The 14,405-nt window shown below is 69.7% G+C and overlaps 1 protein-coding gene across 1 annotated transcript; it reads left to right on the forward strand.

Moving 5' to 3' along the window:
• ARC (activity regulated cytoskeleton associated protein) lies at positions 1-1,255 on the forward strand. Its single transcript, XM_008159720.3, has one exon. The coding sequence runs from the start codon at positions 1-3 to the stop codon at positions 1,204-1,206; it is 1,206 nt and encodes a 401-aa protein (XP_008157942.1). The 3' UTR covers positions 1,207-1,255.
• The last annotated feature ends 13,150 nt before the right edge of the window (positions 1,256-14,405 follow it).

Here is a 14,405-nt window from a genome sequence, read left to right on the forward strand (position 1 = left end):
ATGGAGCTGGACCACAGGACGACCGGAGGCCTCCACGCCTACCCCGGGCCGCGGGGCGGGCCGGTGGCCAAGCCCAACGTGATCCTGCAGATCGGGAAGTGCCGGGCCGAGATGCTGGAACACGTGCGCAGGACCCACCGGCACCTGCTGGCCGAGGTCTCCAAGCAGGTGGAGCGCGAGCTCAAGGGGCTGCACCGGTCGGTGGGCAAGCTGGAGAGCAACCTGGACGGCTACGTGCCCCCCAGCGACTCGCAGCGCTGGCGGAAGTCCATCAAGGCCTGCCTGTGCCGCTGCCAGGAGACCATCCTGCACCTGGAGCGCTGGGTCAAGCGCGAGATGCACGTGTGGCGCGAGGTCTTCTACCGCCTGGAGCGCTGGGCCGACCGCCTGGAGGCCATGGGCGCCAAGTACCCGGTGGGCAGCGAGCCGGGGCGCCACACCGTGTCCGTGGGCGTCGGGGGCCCCGAGAGCTGCCAGGAGGCCGACGGCTACGACTACACCGTCAGCCCCTACGCCATCACCCCGCCGCCGGCCGCGGGCGAGCTGCCGGGCCAGGAGCTGGAGGAGGCCCAGCAGTACCCGCCCTGGGGGTCCGGCGAGGACGGCCAGCCGCTCCCGGGCGTGGACACGCAGATCTTCGAGGACCCGCACGAGTTCCTCAGCCACCTGGAGGAGTACCTGCGGCAGGTGGGCGGCTCCGAGGAGTACTGGCTGTCCCAGATCCAGAACCACATGAACGGGCCGGCCAAGAAGTGGTGGGAGTTCAAGCAGGGCTCGGTCAAGAACTGGGTGCAGTTCAAGAAGGAGTTCCTGCAGTACAGCGAGGGCACGCTGTCCCGCGAGGCGCTGCAGCGCGAGCTGGACCTGCCGCAGAAGCAGGGCGAGCCGCTCGACCAGTTCCTCTGGCGCAAGCGGGACCTGTACCAGACGCTGTACGTGGACGCCGACGAGGAGGAGATCATCCAGTACGTGGTGGGCACCCTGCAGCCCAAGCTCAAGCGCTTCCTGCGCCACCCGCTGCCCAAGACGCTGGAGCAGCTCATCCAGCGCGGCCTGGAGGTGCAGGGCGGCCTGGAGCAGGCCGAGCCCGCCGGCGCCCAGCGCCCCGCCCAGGAGGAGGCCGAGACCGAGACCGAGGCCGAGGGGGCCCTCACGCCGGCCCTCACCAACGAGTCCGCCGTCAGTGACCGGACCCAGCCCGAGTAGAGGGCCTCGGGGCCCGCCGCCCGCCCGCCATGCCCGCCCGTAGCCTTTGCCAACCTGGACTTTCCAGCTGGGCCGACTCCTTCAGCGGGACAGCCCCTGGCCTCCCAGCCTGACCACACGGACAGTCACGGACAGTGTCCCCTCTCCCTACAGCACCCTGCCCCGTCACCTCCGCCGTCTGTCTTCCGGGGCCTGGGCCAGCCTGGTCCCCCCGACCCCTCACCCCTACACACACTCAGGTCACGGCGAGTCCCAGCTTCCGCCTCCTGCTCAGCGCCCGGGCCCTCGGCCTGTGGCCAGCTCCCCCCTCCGAAGGGCACGGGCAGCGGGCACCGAGCTCAGCGGGCACCGAGCTCGGGACACCCCAGAGCCGAAGCGAAGACACAGCCCGTGCCAAGGGGACCTCAGCTTCAGGGCTGCAGCGCCCTCCCGGCAGTGGCCGCACAGGGCAGCCGGCTCCCGTCCTGGAGGAAACAAGCTGAACCCCAGCCCCGCAGCAGCAGCAGCAGCAGCAGCAGACCCGGCCCCGCCTCCTGGCCCCTCAGGTGAGCCCCTGCAGCTGGGCACTACCACCAGGGGTCGCCATAGAGCAGGGAGCTCCCAGGCCAAGTCCGTGGTCCAGGGGAGCCCACGAGGCTCAGAGGCACCCCAACCAGTGAGCCACGGGGCTGCGTGGGGGCGCAGAGACCCCGGGGTCAGGGAGAGGGGCAGGTGGGAGGCAGGGCCGGGGGAGTTTGGTGAGCCAGCTCACACGGATCCCATGTTCTCTCTCCCCAGCAGCATCTGTGATTCATGCTCCAGCTCAGCTGGGTGACTCACCACGCGGGCAGAGGGTCCCACGGGCCCCAGTCCTCAAACTAGCTGAGGGGGCAGCCGTGTCCCCGGAGCCAGGAGAGTGACCACAGGTAAGGGAGCCCCCCTCCCGCCCAGGACCCTTCCCTCAGCTGTCCTCATAGGGGCCTGCGAGGCCCTTCCTACAGACCCCCCCGCCCCGCCCGGCCCCCCTGCCTCCCTGCCCCCCTGACGTCTGGTGTCTTCCTTTCCTCCAGGTCTCAGGCTCCCCGGAGCCCCGGCTGCTGCGCCTGGCACTGCCCGCCCCCCTCTCCTCCCACAAGCTGCCCGCCCAGGAGGAGATGCCTGAGGCCAGCGAGAGGGGGGCTGCGGAGAGGAGACCCAAGGAGAGCGGTGCTGAAGACGGGCCAGTGCGAGGGCCAGGCTGCCACGTGCCCGCCCCGCTGGCCGCCAGCCCGCCGGCCCCCAGGCCACTGTGGCTGGAGTCGGGGTTCGCTACCCAGGCCCCGACTCACTCCAGCCCGGGAACCCGCCCACTGTGTGGCCACCCGCTCCTCTCCCGCTGAGCTTCCCGCCAGCCCTGGGCTGAGGCCGCGGCCCCGCTCCTGCCTCTGCCCGGTGGCCCCAGGCCGGCCCAGGACGCCCCGAGCCTTTGCTCCTGGGGCTCAAGCTGCTCTCTGCCAGGCCCCGCTGCTGCCCGCCCCCCCCCCCCCCCACATACACCAACACCCTGGTGCTGCCCATGACCTGTGTCTGCCGAGCAGGTCCTGTTTGGGGGTCCCCTTTCTGCCTGTCCACTGGGGGTTCCCAGGTTCGGGGACCGACAGCTGCAGCGACACTGTCCGCCCTTCACCCCCCCTCAGGTTTCATGTGCACAGGATCCAGAACCCAGGCCCCAGGCCAGGCCTCCCTGAAGACAGACTCTTTTGTAAGATTTTGCTAATAAAACACTGAGACTTGGCGGAGTGTGCGCTGCTGTTTCTCGGCCGGAATGGAGCCGCGGAGGGAGGGATGCAGTGAGGGCGGCGGGCCCCGAAGTTCAGGTTGAGGGGTCTCTGGGAACCCGGGGAGCACAGCCCATTGCCCCACAGGGCAGCCGGTCAGGGTCCTGGATCCTCAGGGTGGGAGGGCCTCAGGGGCTCCCCTCACAGAAGCCAGCCCCCTGCAGCCCCCCCAGGCCGGCAGCAGGTGGGAGGGGCTGGGAGGAGGCCGAGGCTGCCCCCCTCCCCCTGCCGCCAGGGTGTGTGTGTGTGTGTGGGTGTGGGGGGGGGGGTCTTGGGAACTCTTCAACTCCCAGGGCTCAGCCCACACAGAAGCCGGCGGTCCGAGGGGACTTCTCAGGCCCTGGTGCCCGGGACCCAGGCACCCCGGGACCCAGGCACCCCGGGACCCAGGCAAGGCACGTTCCCTGCTGGGAGGGTCCCTGGCGAGGCCTGGCTGCAGGTTCCTGAACTTGGTCTCCTTCAGCCTCGGGCCCCTCGCCTGCAAAACGCGGGAACCGTCACTAACATAGTTCCCGCGTGGGCTCACACACAAACTCGGAAATGAGGGCCACCTGACGCCCTGGGGGGGCTGGCTCACCTGTCTGAGGGGAACACCAGGTCCGCGAGGGGGAGGGACAGTGGCTGGCGGTGCGTGCCGGCCGGAGCTGAAGAAGAAGCAGGACCCAGTGGAGAGGACGGTGAGCGGTCTGCCATAGGAGCTGGCTCGCTCGAAGGCAGGGCGGGGGCCTGGCCACTGCAAGGTGCCTGGGGCCTGAGGGGCTCCCTCCTCCAGGCCGAGCTCGGCTCAGGCTCCGGGCTCCGCTGGGAAATCTCTCACCTGATTGAGCCAGGCCCTCGGGTTGGCCCTCAAGTCCACCCCTGGAGCTGCAGTCACGCCCCCTCCAGACCTCAGCGACCCCCAGGTTGGGGTTTGATGGTGCCTGGGGGCAGTACCCAGCCAAGTACCATCCCAACCGCCATCCTCCGCAGCGCAGGGCCTGCCCCTCCCTCCCGGGGGCTGCTCTGCCCGGTGGGGTGCTGGGCCAGGTGGGCATGAGGGCGGGCGGCAGGAAATGAGCCGGAGTCAGGAACCACCTGCACCTGGACGTGCCAAACGTCATCAGCGCCCCCCCCCCCCCCCCCCCCCCCCCCCAAGGAAAAGGCCTCCTTTCCCCATCCCTCCCTCTTCTTCCTTCCTAAGTGATGGCGGTGCTGACAACGGGAGAAGGCGGGCGGGCGGGCTCGGCGGGACTTCTCCCCGGAAGCGCCTCCGCCGCTCAGAGCTGGGCGGTGGGTGCTTCTCTCCCACCGAGAGGTGACCCCCTCCGACTGGGGTGCGAGGCAGGTCCCCTGACACTTCTAGGGCGGAGCCGGCGTCTCTGTTCTCCGTCTGTGTGTCTGTCTGTCTCTCCTCCTCTTCCCCCTCCCTGGGCAGAGCAGAGCGGGGAAGGACCTGGGGGTCGGAGTGGGTGGGACCCCTGCAGGCCCCGGGTGAGGGAGTGAGGGGCAGTGAGGGACGGGGGGGGGCGGGGGTGCTTTGTAGGGAGAAGGGCAAAGGCCCGGGCAGGAGTGAGGGGGACGTGCCCGGAGGAGGGGCTGGGGGCAGGGCTCACCTCAGAGCCGGCCCAGCCCTTCCCCAAGGAGCCACCTGGGCCCAGTGGAGGCTGAATTAGGGGGCTCCCCACTCTGCTCCTTGCCCTCTTCCTCTCCCCGCCCCCCACGCCCAGCACCCTCCCGGCTCCCACGCCCGGCTCCCAGCAGCTGGGTGCACCCATTAGCCAGGCAGCCCAGTGTGGGGCGCGGCCACAGCGTCTGGACAGGTTCAAGCCTCGGGCTGATGAGAGGGCACAGTCCTCTCGTGGCAAAGCCACGTGCACGTCCCAGCGTGGAGGGCAGAGCCTCCCGCACCGTTAGAGCCAACAGCTGTGGTTGTGAGCTTGAACCTGTGGTCCGAACACGTGGCCCCACGTGCCTGAGTGGTAGAGGCTGCAAGTAAACAAAGCTGGATCAGGTGCGTGTAGTTGAGGAGGATCGAAACCCACGAGAATGCTGTAAACATCTGACCCGCCCTCACTGTGCCCCGTGGCATCGGCTGTAAAATAAAGACACGGCTCGTGGTCCGTGGCGCTGTCTCTCTCCATCAGAGAGGCAGCGTCCCACCCAGACCCAGCGTTCATTCTCTGGTCTTTTCTAAGCCTTCACCGCCCCCTCAGGCTCCGAACCTGGCTGAGCTGGCGGCACAGAAGGCGCCCAACGTGGGCTGAGTGGCCATGGCCGTGCCGGCTCCCCACAGCCCAGCCCCGGCCCGTGGCTCTGGGGGCCCGGCTGTGGGGCCGCAGTAGGCGCAGGGCTCCTCCGACCTCAGCCACCACTGCGTCTGTGCGGCAGCCTCAGAGCGGAATGGGGAAACTGAGGCCTGAGAGAGGGGGTCACAGGGGAACCAGGAGGCCTCCCTCACGCCTCTGCCGGCCTCAGGCAGCGCCTGTCCCTGGGTCCCGCCTGCCGTCTCCAGCCTGTCCTGCCCTCCCCACCCCGTGACCTCTGAGCGCAGCCCCGGAGAGGGCCGGCTGCCACGGGTCCCTCCCCGAGCCCCTCCCGGGTGCACAGCAGGGCCCCAAGCTGGGCTCTGGCCGAGGGAGGAGCCGCAGAGGCGTCTGGGGGCTCGGCTGGAAAGGGCAGGGTCGGGGCGCCCAAGGGAGGGAGGTCTTGCTTAGAGGCCTTGCCCCAAAGACAACAGTCACCCCGGAGGAGTGAGGCCCCGCCCTGGGGGTGACCATCGGCGCTGGAAGGCCCTCCGAGGCCGCCCCGCCCCTCCCACAGGGAACGGCCGCCATTTGCCAAACTCCTATTCACCCCGCAAAGCCCTGCTCTTGTCCTCTCCTCGGACATCGCCCTGCACACCACCTTGGGGTCACCTCTGCGGCCCCTTCCCACCCCTCCCCTTCCTGGCACCTGCCTGGTGCTCCCTGAAGACAGGGACCCCATGCCAGCCCTGGCCTCCCCCTTAGCCGCCCCCCCCCCGCCCCCGCTGCGGAGGGAGACCTCGGTCCTTGGAGGCCCCGGGCTCCCTGCTCGGCTCCCGGCTCGTCTGGCGTCTCCCGTGCCGGAGTCTGAGTGAGAGGGGCTATTTTTAGCCTCTGCCATCCCCGAGTTTCCTTGTCTCCGTTTGGTCCTGGCACCTGGCTCTGCAGGGAAATGCCAGTCTGTCTCCCTACACTTGGGGGACACGGGGACGAGGGGGGGTCCCCAGAGCGTCCTCTGCCCACTTAACAGAGGCCAGGAGAGCCTTGCAGGGCGTTCCGACAGCCCCCAGGCAGAGGGGCTGGGATGGGAGGGCGGCTAGGGGTTCTGGACGGGGCCCCCTAGGCCCCCAGAGCCCTCGACATGGGGCCTGGCTGGAGGGGTGCCCTGGGAGCAGAAACGCTGACTCGCTCTGTCCCCGGATGAAGCAGGAGCTTGTGGCCCCCGCAGACCCTGCGTCTCCGGGACCTGCCTCGGTCCGGGGCCTGCGTGGAGGCCGAGGAGCCTCGGCTGCAGCCCCAGTCCCCACGGCCACGCGGCCCGCACCGGGCGGCTTCTCAGGCTGCCCTTGGCGGGAGGCAGGCGCCCGAGGAGGGGGCACCGAGTGAGGCTCCTCCGCCCGGCGGGGGCAGGGCTGCCCGAGGACCCGGCCAGGCCCATCCAGGACTCCAGCTCTCGGCCCCCAGACCACAGCACCTCCCACCTCTGCCTGTGAGCGTCTCTGGCTCCCCTCAGCCCGGCCTCCAAGGCCCTCTGCCCGTGCCAGCCTCCCCCCACCCCGGGCGCAGCCCACACGAGGGACTCCCAAACGCTCTCCAAACTGCTTTGCTTGGTCTCACCGCCCGGGCCAACCTCCTCCGTTCTCTGCAGGTGGTTCGCGCGCTGCCTCCTCCAGGGAGCCCCCCGTGATGCTTGCTCTCACCCAGGTGAGTCCTCGCAATGAACCAGCCTGGACGCGTTGCCGCCTCGCAGCCCTGCTCCCATCCCTGTAGGTCTCCCCCCCAAGAACAGGAGAAGGCCCCCAGGCCGGCACTTGGCCGCTTGGGACACTCCTCCCACATGCTGGCCTGGCCACCCAACAGCGGACTCGCTTACCCCGCAGGGGCCCGTCCCCGGCCAGCAGTGCCACCGCGCTGGCCAGTGCGGCTCGCCCGCCGGCCCGGGGCTGGGGTCCCCCCCCTCCTCCCCTGGAGGCTAACGGGGCGACCTTGTTCTCTACCTGCCGCCTCCTTGTGTTTCACTCCCTTCCCCCACCATCCAGGCGTCACTATGGCAACGAGGCTTACCCACAGCATCCTGGGTGGGCAGGTCCAGGGGCACCTGTGTGTGTGTCTGTGTGTGTGTCGGGGGGCAGGATGGGGAGCCCTGGGGTTCCATCGGGTCACAAGGTCGGGGGGGGTGTTATTAGGAAGCCTGGGTCAGGGGGTCACTGCCACCTCCCCGCTCGTCCCGGCCCCGGTGGACTCAGTCAGGCCACCGCGGCCCCCTCGGCCTGTCCCCACGGACGGGGCGGCTGCCGCTCCCCTGTCGCCTCCCCTTTGACCTCTGGGGGTTGGGCACCCTTCTTCCTCCTGCAGCTGCGGGCGCTCCTTTCTCCACGCCGGGCCGGGCCCCGTGTCCCCGCAGCTGCAGGCCATGGTCACGACCTGTCTCAGGGCAGATTCCGGGGACAGGCCTGGCAGCCCCGCCCCCTCTGCCCACCACGGCTCTCCCTCCGCCCGGGGCTCCGTCAGGCACCTGGGACGGTTCCCAGGCACAGGACAGGTGGAGGGGGCTGAGCCGCTCAGCTCATGGCACCGCCGGGCTCTGGGCCCACTGCTGACAGCACCCCCGCCTGTCTGCCGCCTGGAGTCCCAGCGAGCCGCGGGCGGAGGGGCGGGGAGCCTGGCAGGCCGGGCCTCTGGGAGCTGCCCTCCTCCCTCCTCCCTCCTCCCTCCTCCCTCCTCCCTCCTCCCTCCTCCCTCCTCCCTCCTCCCTCCTCCCACCTCCCTCCTCCCTCTTCCCTCCTCCCTCCTCCCTCCTCCCACCTCCCTCCTCCCTCCTACCGCCTCCCTCCTCCCTCCTCCCTCCTCCCTCCTCCCGCCTCCCTCTTCCCTCCTCCCTCCTCCCTCCTCCCTCTTCCCTCCTCCCTCCTCCCTCCTCCCTCCTCCCTCCTTCCTCCTCCCTCTTCCCTCCTCCCTCCTCCCTTCTCCCTCTTCCCTCCTCCCGCCTCCCTCCTCCCTCCTCCCTCATCCCGCCTCCCTCCTCCCCTCCTCCCGCCTCCCTCCTCCCTCCTCCCTCTTCCCTCCTCCCTCCTCCCTTCTCCCTCTTCCCTCCTCCCGCCTCCCTCCTCCCTCCTCCCTCATCCCGCCTCCCGCCTCCCCTCCTCCCGCCTCCCTCCTCCCTCCTCCCTCCTCCCTCCTCCCTCCTCCCTCCTCCCTCCTCCCTCTTCCCTCCTCCCTCCTCCCTTCTCCCTCTTCCCTCCTCCCGCCTCCCTCCTCCCTCCTCCCTCATCCCGCCTCCCTCCTCCCCTCCTCCCGCCTCCCTCCTCCCTCCTCCCTCTTCCCTCCTCCCTCCTCCCTTCTCCCTCTTCCCTCCTCCCGCCTCCCTCCTCCCTCCTCCCTCATCCCGCCTCCCGCCTCCCCTCCTCCCGCCTCCCTCCTCCCTCCTCCCTCCTCCCTCCTCCCTCCTCCCTCCTCCCTCCTCCCTCCTCCCTCCTCCCTCCTCCCTCCTCCCTCCTCCCTCCTCCCTCCTCCCGCCTCCCTCCTCCCTCCTCCCTCCTCCCTCCTCCCGCCTCCCTGCACCTCCCAGGCCAGGGGCTGGGGCTCTGAAGAGCCAGGCAGTAGAGGGGTCCCATCCACGATAGAGTCCTGGGCTCCAGGGCGGGACGGGCCTCCCCTCAGACAGGGCGGGGCCGGGCCTCCTCCATCAGGTGCTGGGCGCCCCTGCCAGTGGCCCCTGGCCCGTGCCCGAGGCTGGCACGCTTCCCGCACTGCGTGACCTGCAGCGTCTGCTCGGTCCGATGAAACACGGGGCTGAAGGAAGGGCCACTGAGCTGTGAGGCGGAGGGAGGCCAGGGCACTTCCGAGCTGGCTTCCTTCCAGGGCGGGGGCGGGGCCTGCAGGGGAGGCCGGGGAGCAGGGGCTGGTTAGCTGACCGCCCCTGGGGGGCTCTGGGTGCCCCAGCTGTCAACCAGGGCGCCCTGGGGTTCCGGGGGGCTCGTGGTCTGGGGAAGGCTCTGCCCAGCCTTGGAGATGCCAGCGGCGCCTGGCGGTGCTGGTCCAGAGCCGAGGCCCAGTTATTGGCAGCGAGTGATTGAGGGCACCCCGGGCCGGCGCCGGCAGCCGCCTGCCGCCCCCGCCTCCTGGCAGCACGGCCCAGCGCCTGAGGCTGTCTCCCGCTAACCCCCACGGGGCGACACTGCAGAGTCAGGGCTGGGCCTGCGCCCCGAGCGGCCTCCAGGGACACGGACCAGAGCTGGGACTTCCTCTTGAAGACGGAGCCGGGCGAAAGGGGGGGCGGACAGGGAGCGGGGACCCCAGGCGAGACGTGCCCTGGAGCGGGGAGCAGCGCCCTCGGAGGCCAGGAGAGCCGCCCACGCCATCGCACGCCTTCCCCGCGCGCGCGGCCAGAGCAGCCCCACTTCTCACAGAAATGTCTCCGCCCCCTTCAGCCCGCCCGCCCGCCCCAGAGGGACCCGGCAGGTTTGCCCACGGACACGGCTGCCCGCGGCGGGGGCCGGTCCCGTCCTGCCCTTCTGACAGCTGGTGTCCTTCATCGTTACGGGGCGCAGTGACTGTGACCCCCTTCCCGCGGTGTGACAGAGGCCGCGGCCGGAGGTCTCCCTGCTCACGCCTGGCGGTCACTCGGCCCGGCGCGGGCTGGGAGGGCCTGTCCGCGCGTCTGGGCCCCTGAGCCTCTCGCCAGCATCAGGCCTGGCCCGTCCGTACCCTCACTCATTCACTCAACAAACACTCACTGGGCATCTGCGTGCCTGGGTCTGCGGAGCCTGCGCAGAGGGGACCCGCGGCCACGTGGGCGAGGAAGGAGCGGGCGCCGTCAGAGCGGCCCGCGGGCACCCAGGACGTCACCTGCTGACGCGAGGGCTCCGGGGGCGGGTGAGGCCCTCGCAGGGCCCAGGGGACAGGGCTCGTCCCCCGCTGCTGCCCGCCACCCCTCCCCCCACCTCGGCCAAGGTCCCCGCCCCCATCAGGCGTCATCCCCTCGGCCCGCCCTCTGACCTTCCCAAAGCCGAGGCCCCGTTAGCCGCGGTGTTGCGTGAAATTTCTGACCGCACCTTCTCCCAAAAGACAGAACCCGAGCCCCGAACCCTGCATTTCTTTTTGATTTTTATTTGTTTTTGTTAATCCTCACCCGGGGGGTATCTTTCCATTGATTTTCAGAGAGAGGGGGAGGAGGAGGGGAGACGCAGAGAGAGAAACATCGACTGGCTGCCTCCTCCAGGGGCCCCTGCTGGGCGGGGGGACTGAGCCTGCAACCAAGGTACGTGCCCTTGACCGGAATCGAACCCGGACTCTCCAGTCCACGGGCTGATGCTCTAACCACTGAGCAACCGGCCAGGGCCCGAACCCTGCATGTTAGAAGCACACCAACCCACTCCCCGGGCCACGGGAACCCCCGCAGGCCCCTGCAGACACACCCACCCAGGCGGCCCTGGCTCCTCACGGCCTCCTGAGTGTCCGTCTGCTGACGGGTCTGTCCCCGGGCACAGACGGCCGTGGGCACCTCGTCCGCCCCTCCCGAGCGCGGGCTGCTCAGCCGCCATATGGTGACTAAACACTTGAGTCAGACGGCGGCAGCCTGTCGCGGGAGCGGGGGCGCACAGGGCTCAGAGGAGCCGCGTCTTCCCTGTCCTGCCCCCGCCCCCCCCCCCAGGATCCACCACCACGGCTGTGTGAGCCCGGCAGCGGGGAGCGGGGAGCGGGGAGCGGGGCCATCGTCGCCAATGCACAGCCCCACGGAGCGGCCCCAGCCTGCGTCCGCCCCCCCCCGCCCCCCGCCCCCCGCCACTCCCTGACCGCTGCCTCCGGGGACGGGAGCGGCTCTCCCTGGCGGTCAGTCTGGATGCATGGGCACCCGGTGCTGGGTCCGACTCTAGGAGTGATGGGTGTGGGCTGCAGGTTAGGGAGAGCGCTGGGGACCCGGGACACACAGCGGCCGCACCCCCTGGGCAGGAGCCGGTGAGCCATTCCCAGGGGCGTGGAGGGGGCCATTCTCTAGGCCCCCACTCCTCAGTCTTTGCCCCTCCCCCGCCCCTGCTGCCCTGGGGCGGGGGTGCCCTGGACGGAGCCTCTTCTCTGGAGCACTTGGCTCACCCACTCCTCCTTGGGGGTCCCCCCTCCCAACCAGGCCTCTGGTTCGACTAGCGCAGTGTAACCCCCACCCCGCCTGCCCCCTCCCTCCCTCCCTCCCTCCCATGTTAGTGTCCTGCCCCCCACTCCTGCCCCCTCCCCTCACATCTCCGCCCCGCCCCCCAGCACACGGGCACCCGAGCTCCCTAAGAATCACCCTTTGAGCTCTGGTCCCCAACAAACGTCTGAACCCCACCCTAAGGGCCCCCGTCCCCTCCCTCCTGCCCGCTCCTGGGCTGATGGCCACCTGCCTGTCCCAGAGCCACTCAGACCTCGGCTTCCCCCAGCTCCCCCCCCCTGCCCCCCGCTTCCTCCTTCCGGGGCCCCTCCCAGGCCCAGGGCTGGTTGATGGCCGGGCAGCGCCTCTGCCGCCCTCCTCCCGCGTCCCGACGTGGAGAGGGCCATCACCCTCCAGGGTCACCGTGCCGGAAGCCTGGGGTCCTGCTCCTCCCGCTGGGATCTGGGGGTGCTGGGTGTTTCGCAGCCCCCTCCCCGGTACTTCCCAGTCAACTCCGGCCCCTTCCAGGGCTAAGGTCACGCTGCCCGAGGGGTTCATGGGCCCTGGGGGGGCCCTGTGTCCCCACAGCACCCCAGGCTCGGGCTACAGCTGCAGCACCTGTCCCCACGCCCCAGTCTCGCTCCCCCTGTCCCCCAGGCACGCCCAGCGCCTGGTGAGAGTGGAGAGCCGAGAGCTCCCCGAGGGGCCCCCCATCCAGGGGCTTCCTCTCTGCACCCGGCTTTTGCCCCTGGACACTGACCATGGCCTCGGGCGGCTGCCAGGCCCGGCCTCCCGGCCCCATCGCCGCTGCCCCTCCAGCTCGGCACGGCGGCCCTCGGGGAGGAGCCGTCCACGACCCGGCTCCTGGGGACCAAATCCCTCCCCCCTCACGGGGCCTGGCCTGAGTCCCGCCCGTGTCCACTGGGCGAAGGGACTTTGGCCGCCCGAGACCGTCTCTGCCTCAGGGAGTGAGGCCCCCTCCCCCCCCCCCCCCCCCCCCCCCCCCGGCAGAGGTTCACTCCCTCCAAGCATCCCAACGCCACAGAGCCCCGGACCCTCCCCTGCCAGGCGGCCGCTGGCTGGGGCGCCTCGGAGGAGGAGGAAATCCTTCGAAAACAGACTGGGCAGGGCTCCTGAGGGGAGAACCCCAGCCTGCCGAGAGCAAGATGGGGTCACGGGCAGACGGACGGACGGACGGACGGAGGGGTCGTCCGAGGCCCCGCGGCAGTGGCTCTGGCTCAGAGCTCCCTGGGTGGGTGCTGGGTTTACAGCTGTTTTCAGCCGCCCACGGGGAGGGCGCAGCCCAGGCCTCACAGGAGGGGTGCCATTGGCTCGGCCACGCCCCCGGCTGCCCTCCATCGGGGTGAGCTGTGAAGATAATTCCTCTGAAAACGCCCTTGTCCCCCCCAGCGGTGTCCCCCGCGTCCACACCCTTTCACGTCCTCGGGGCACAGCCTGGCGGCGGGGCGGGCGCTGGTCAGGGGTCTGCGCGCCGTGTCCCGGGGATGGCCCAGCGAGCCCACACCCAGGGGCGGTGTGGGGGGCAGGTCTGTGTTCAGGGCCGGAAACAGCCGGGTGGCAGCCGGGTCGGGGGGCCTGTGGCCAACGGATGGCGGGCCTGGGAGTTCCCTCAACTGCCAGCTCCTGGGGTTTTCCGTTGGCGGATGGAATTCCGAGGCGGTGACTGTTGGGACAGGGCAGCCGGGCCGCCACGTCTGGGGCCTCGCTTCTCAGAGCCGAGTGCCCGGGAGCCGGGACAGGACTGGGCAGCGGGTCTCTCAGGAGGTACCACCCCGCCCGCTGGCAGCTCAGCACCCCGTCCTGGGGAGCCGCCTCCATCTCTCAGGGTCACCTCCACACACTGCCGGCCGCTCCTCCTGGACCGAGGGCCGTACCCAGAGAATGGCACCCTCCCTCTCCTGGCCCCCCAGCTCCTCCCTCTCCTGGCCCCCCAGCTCCTCCCTCTCCCGTGTCACCCAGCTCCTCCCTCTACCGTGCCTCCCCAGCTCCTCCCTCTCCTGGCCCCCCAGCTCCTCTCCCCTTCCCCCCCACCCCCAGCCACAGCCAGCACTGGAGACTTTGACCTCTGGTGACCTCCAGACGGCACTGAGGAAAACCTGGCACACCTGGGCCTGGTGGGAGCCGGGCTGTCCTGGATCCCAGCCCTGGGGACGCAGCACGACCTCAAAGTCCCTCAGCTGCGACCACTCATCGCGGGGCTGGGAGAATCCGTGCCCTGCTGTCCGGGGGCCAGGGGTCTGCAGGGCCGGGGGGCCCACCCACCCCCCAGGGTCGCTGGGTGACTGGGCGCCAGCACTGCCTCCCTGGCCTCCGGCGTGGGAAGGACACTCAGCTTCGCCACAGGCAGCGGGGCTGGGTCCTCCACCTGCCCCGCTCGAGCCCCCTGCCGGCCCCGAGCCGGACCTGCCTCCTCCTCAGATGCCCACGGCACCGGGCCCACCCCAGGGCTTAGGCAGCGCCCGCGGACTCGTCTTTTTCTTACCTTTCTTCCAAGCCCCCCAACTCCTATTTATTTATTTACTTACTTACTTATTCATTGATTTTATTATTTTTTTATTTTAAATATATTTTATTGATTTTTTTACAGAGAGGAAGAGAGAGGGATAGAGAGTTAGAAACATCGATCAGCTGCCTCCTGCACACCTCCTACTGGGGATGTGCCCGCAACCAAGGCACATGCCCTTGACCGGAATCGAACCCGGGACCCTTGAGTCCGCAGGCCGACGCTCTATCCACTGGTTTCGGCTATTCATTTATTTTTAATGAATCTAACCTAATATCAAATTATTGATTTCAGAGAGGAAGGGGGAGGGAGGGAGAGAGAGAAACATCAATGAAGAGAGAGAATCATCGATCGGCTGCCTCCTGCACGCCCCGCACTGGGGATTGAGCCCGAAACCCCAGGCGTGTGCCCTGACCCGGATCGAACCTCGCTGGCCGGGCAGTCACATGACACTCATTCCCTGCGGGACGCTGAGCGCTTTCCCCTGCGCTAGCCTTCACGCCGGGCGTGCGCCCTCCCCTCCCGGTTTC

The sequence above is a fragment of the Eptesicus fuscus genome, chromosome 19 (assembly GCF_027574615.1).
Source record: "Eptesicus fuscus isolate TK198812 chromosome 19, DD_ASM_mEF_20220401, whole genome shotgun sequence".
Lineage (NCBI taxonomy): Eukaryota > Metazoa > Chordata > Mammalia > Chiroptera > Vespertilionidae > Eptesicus > Eptesicus fuscus.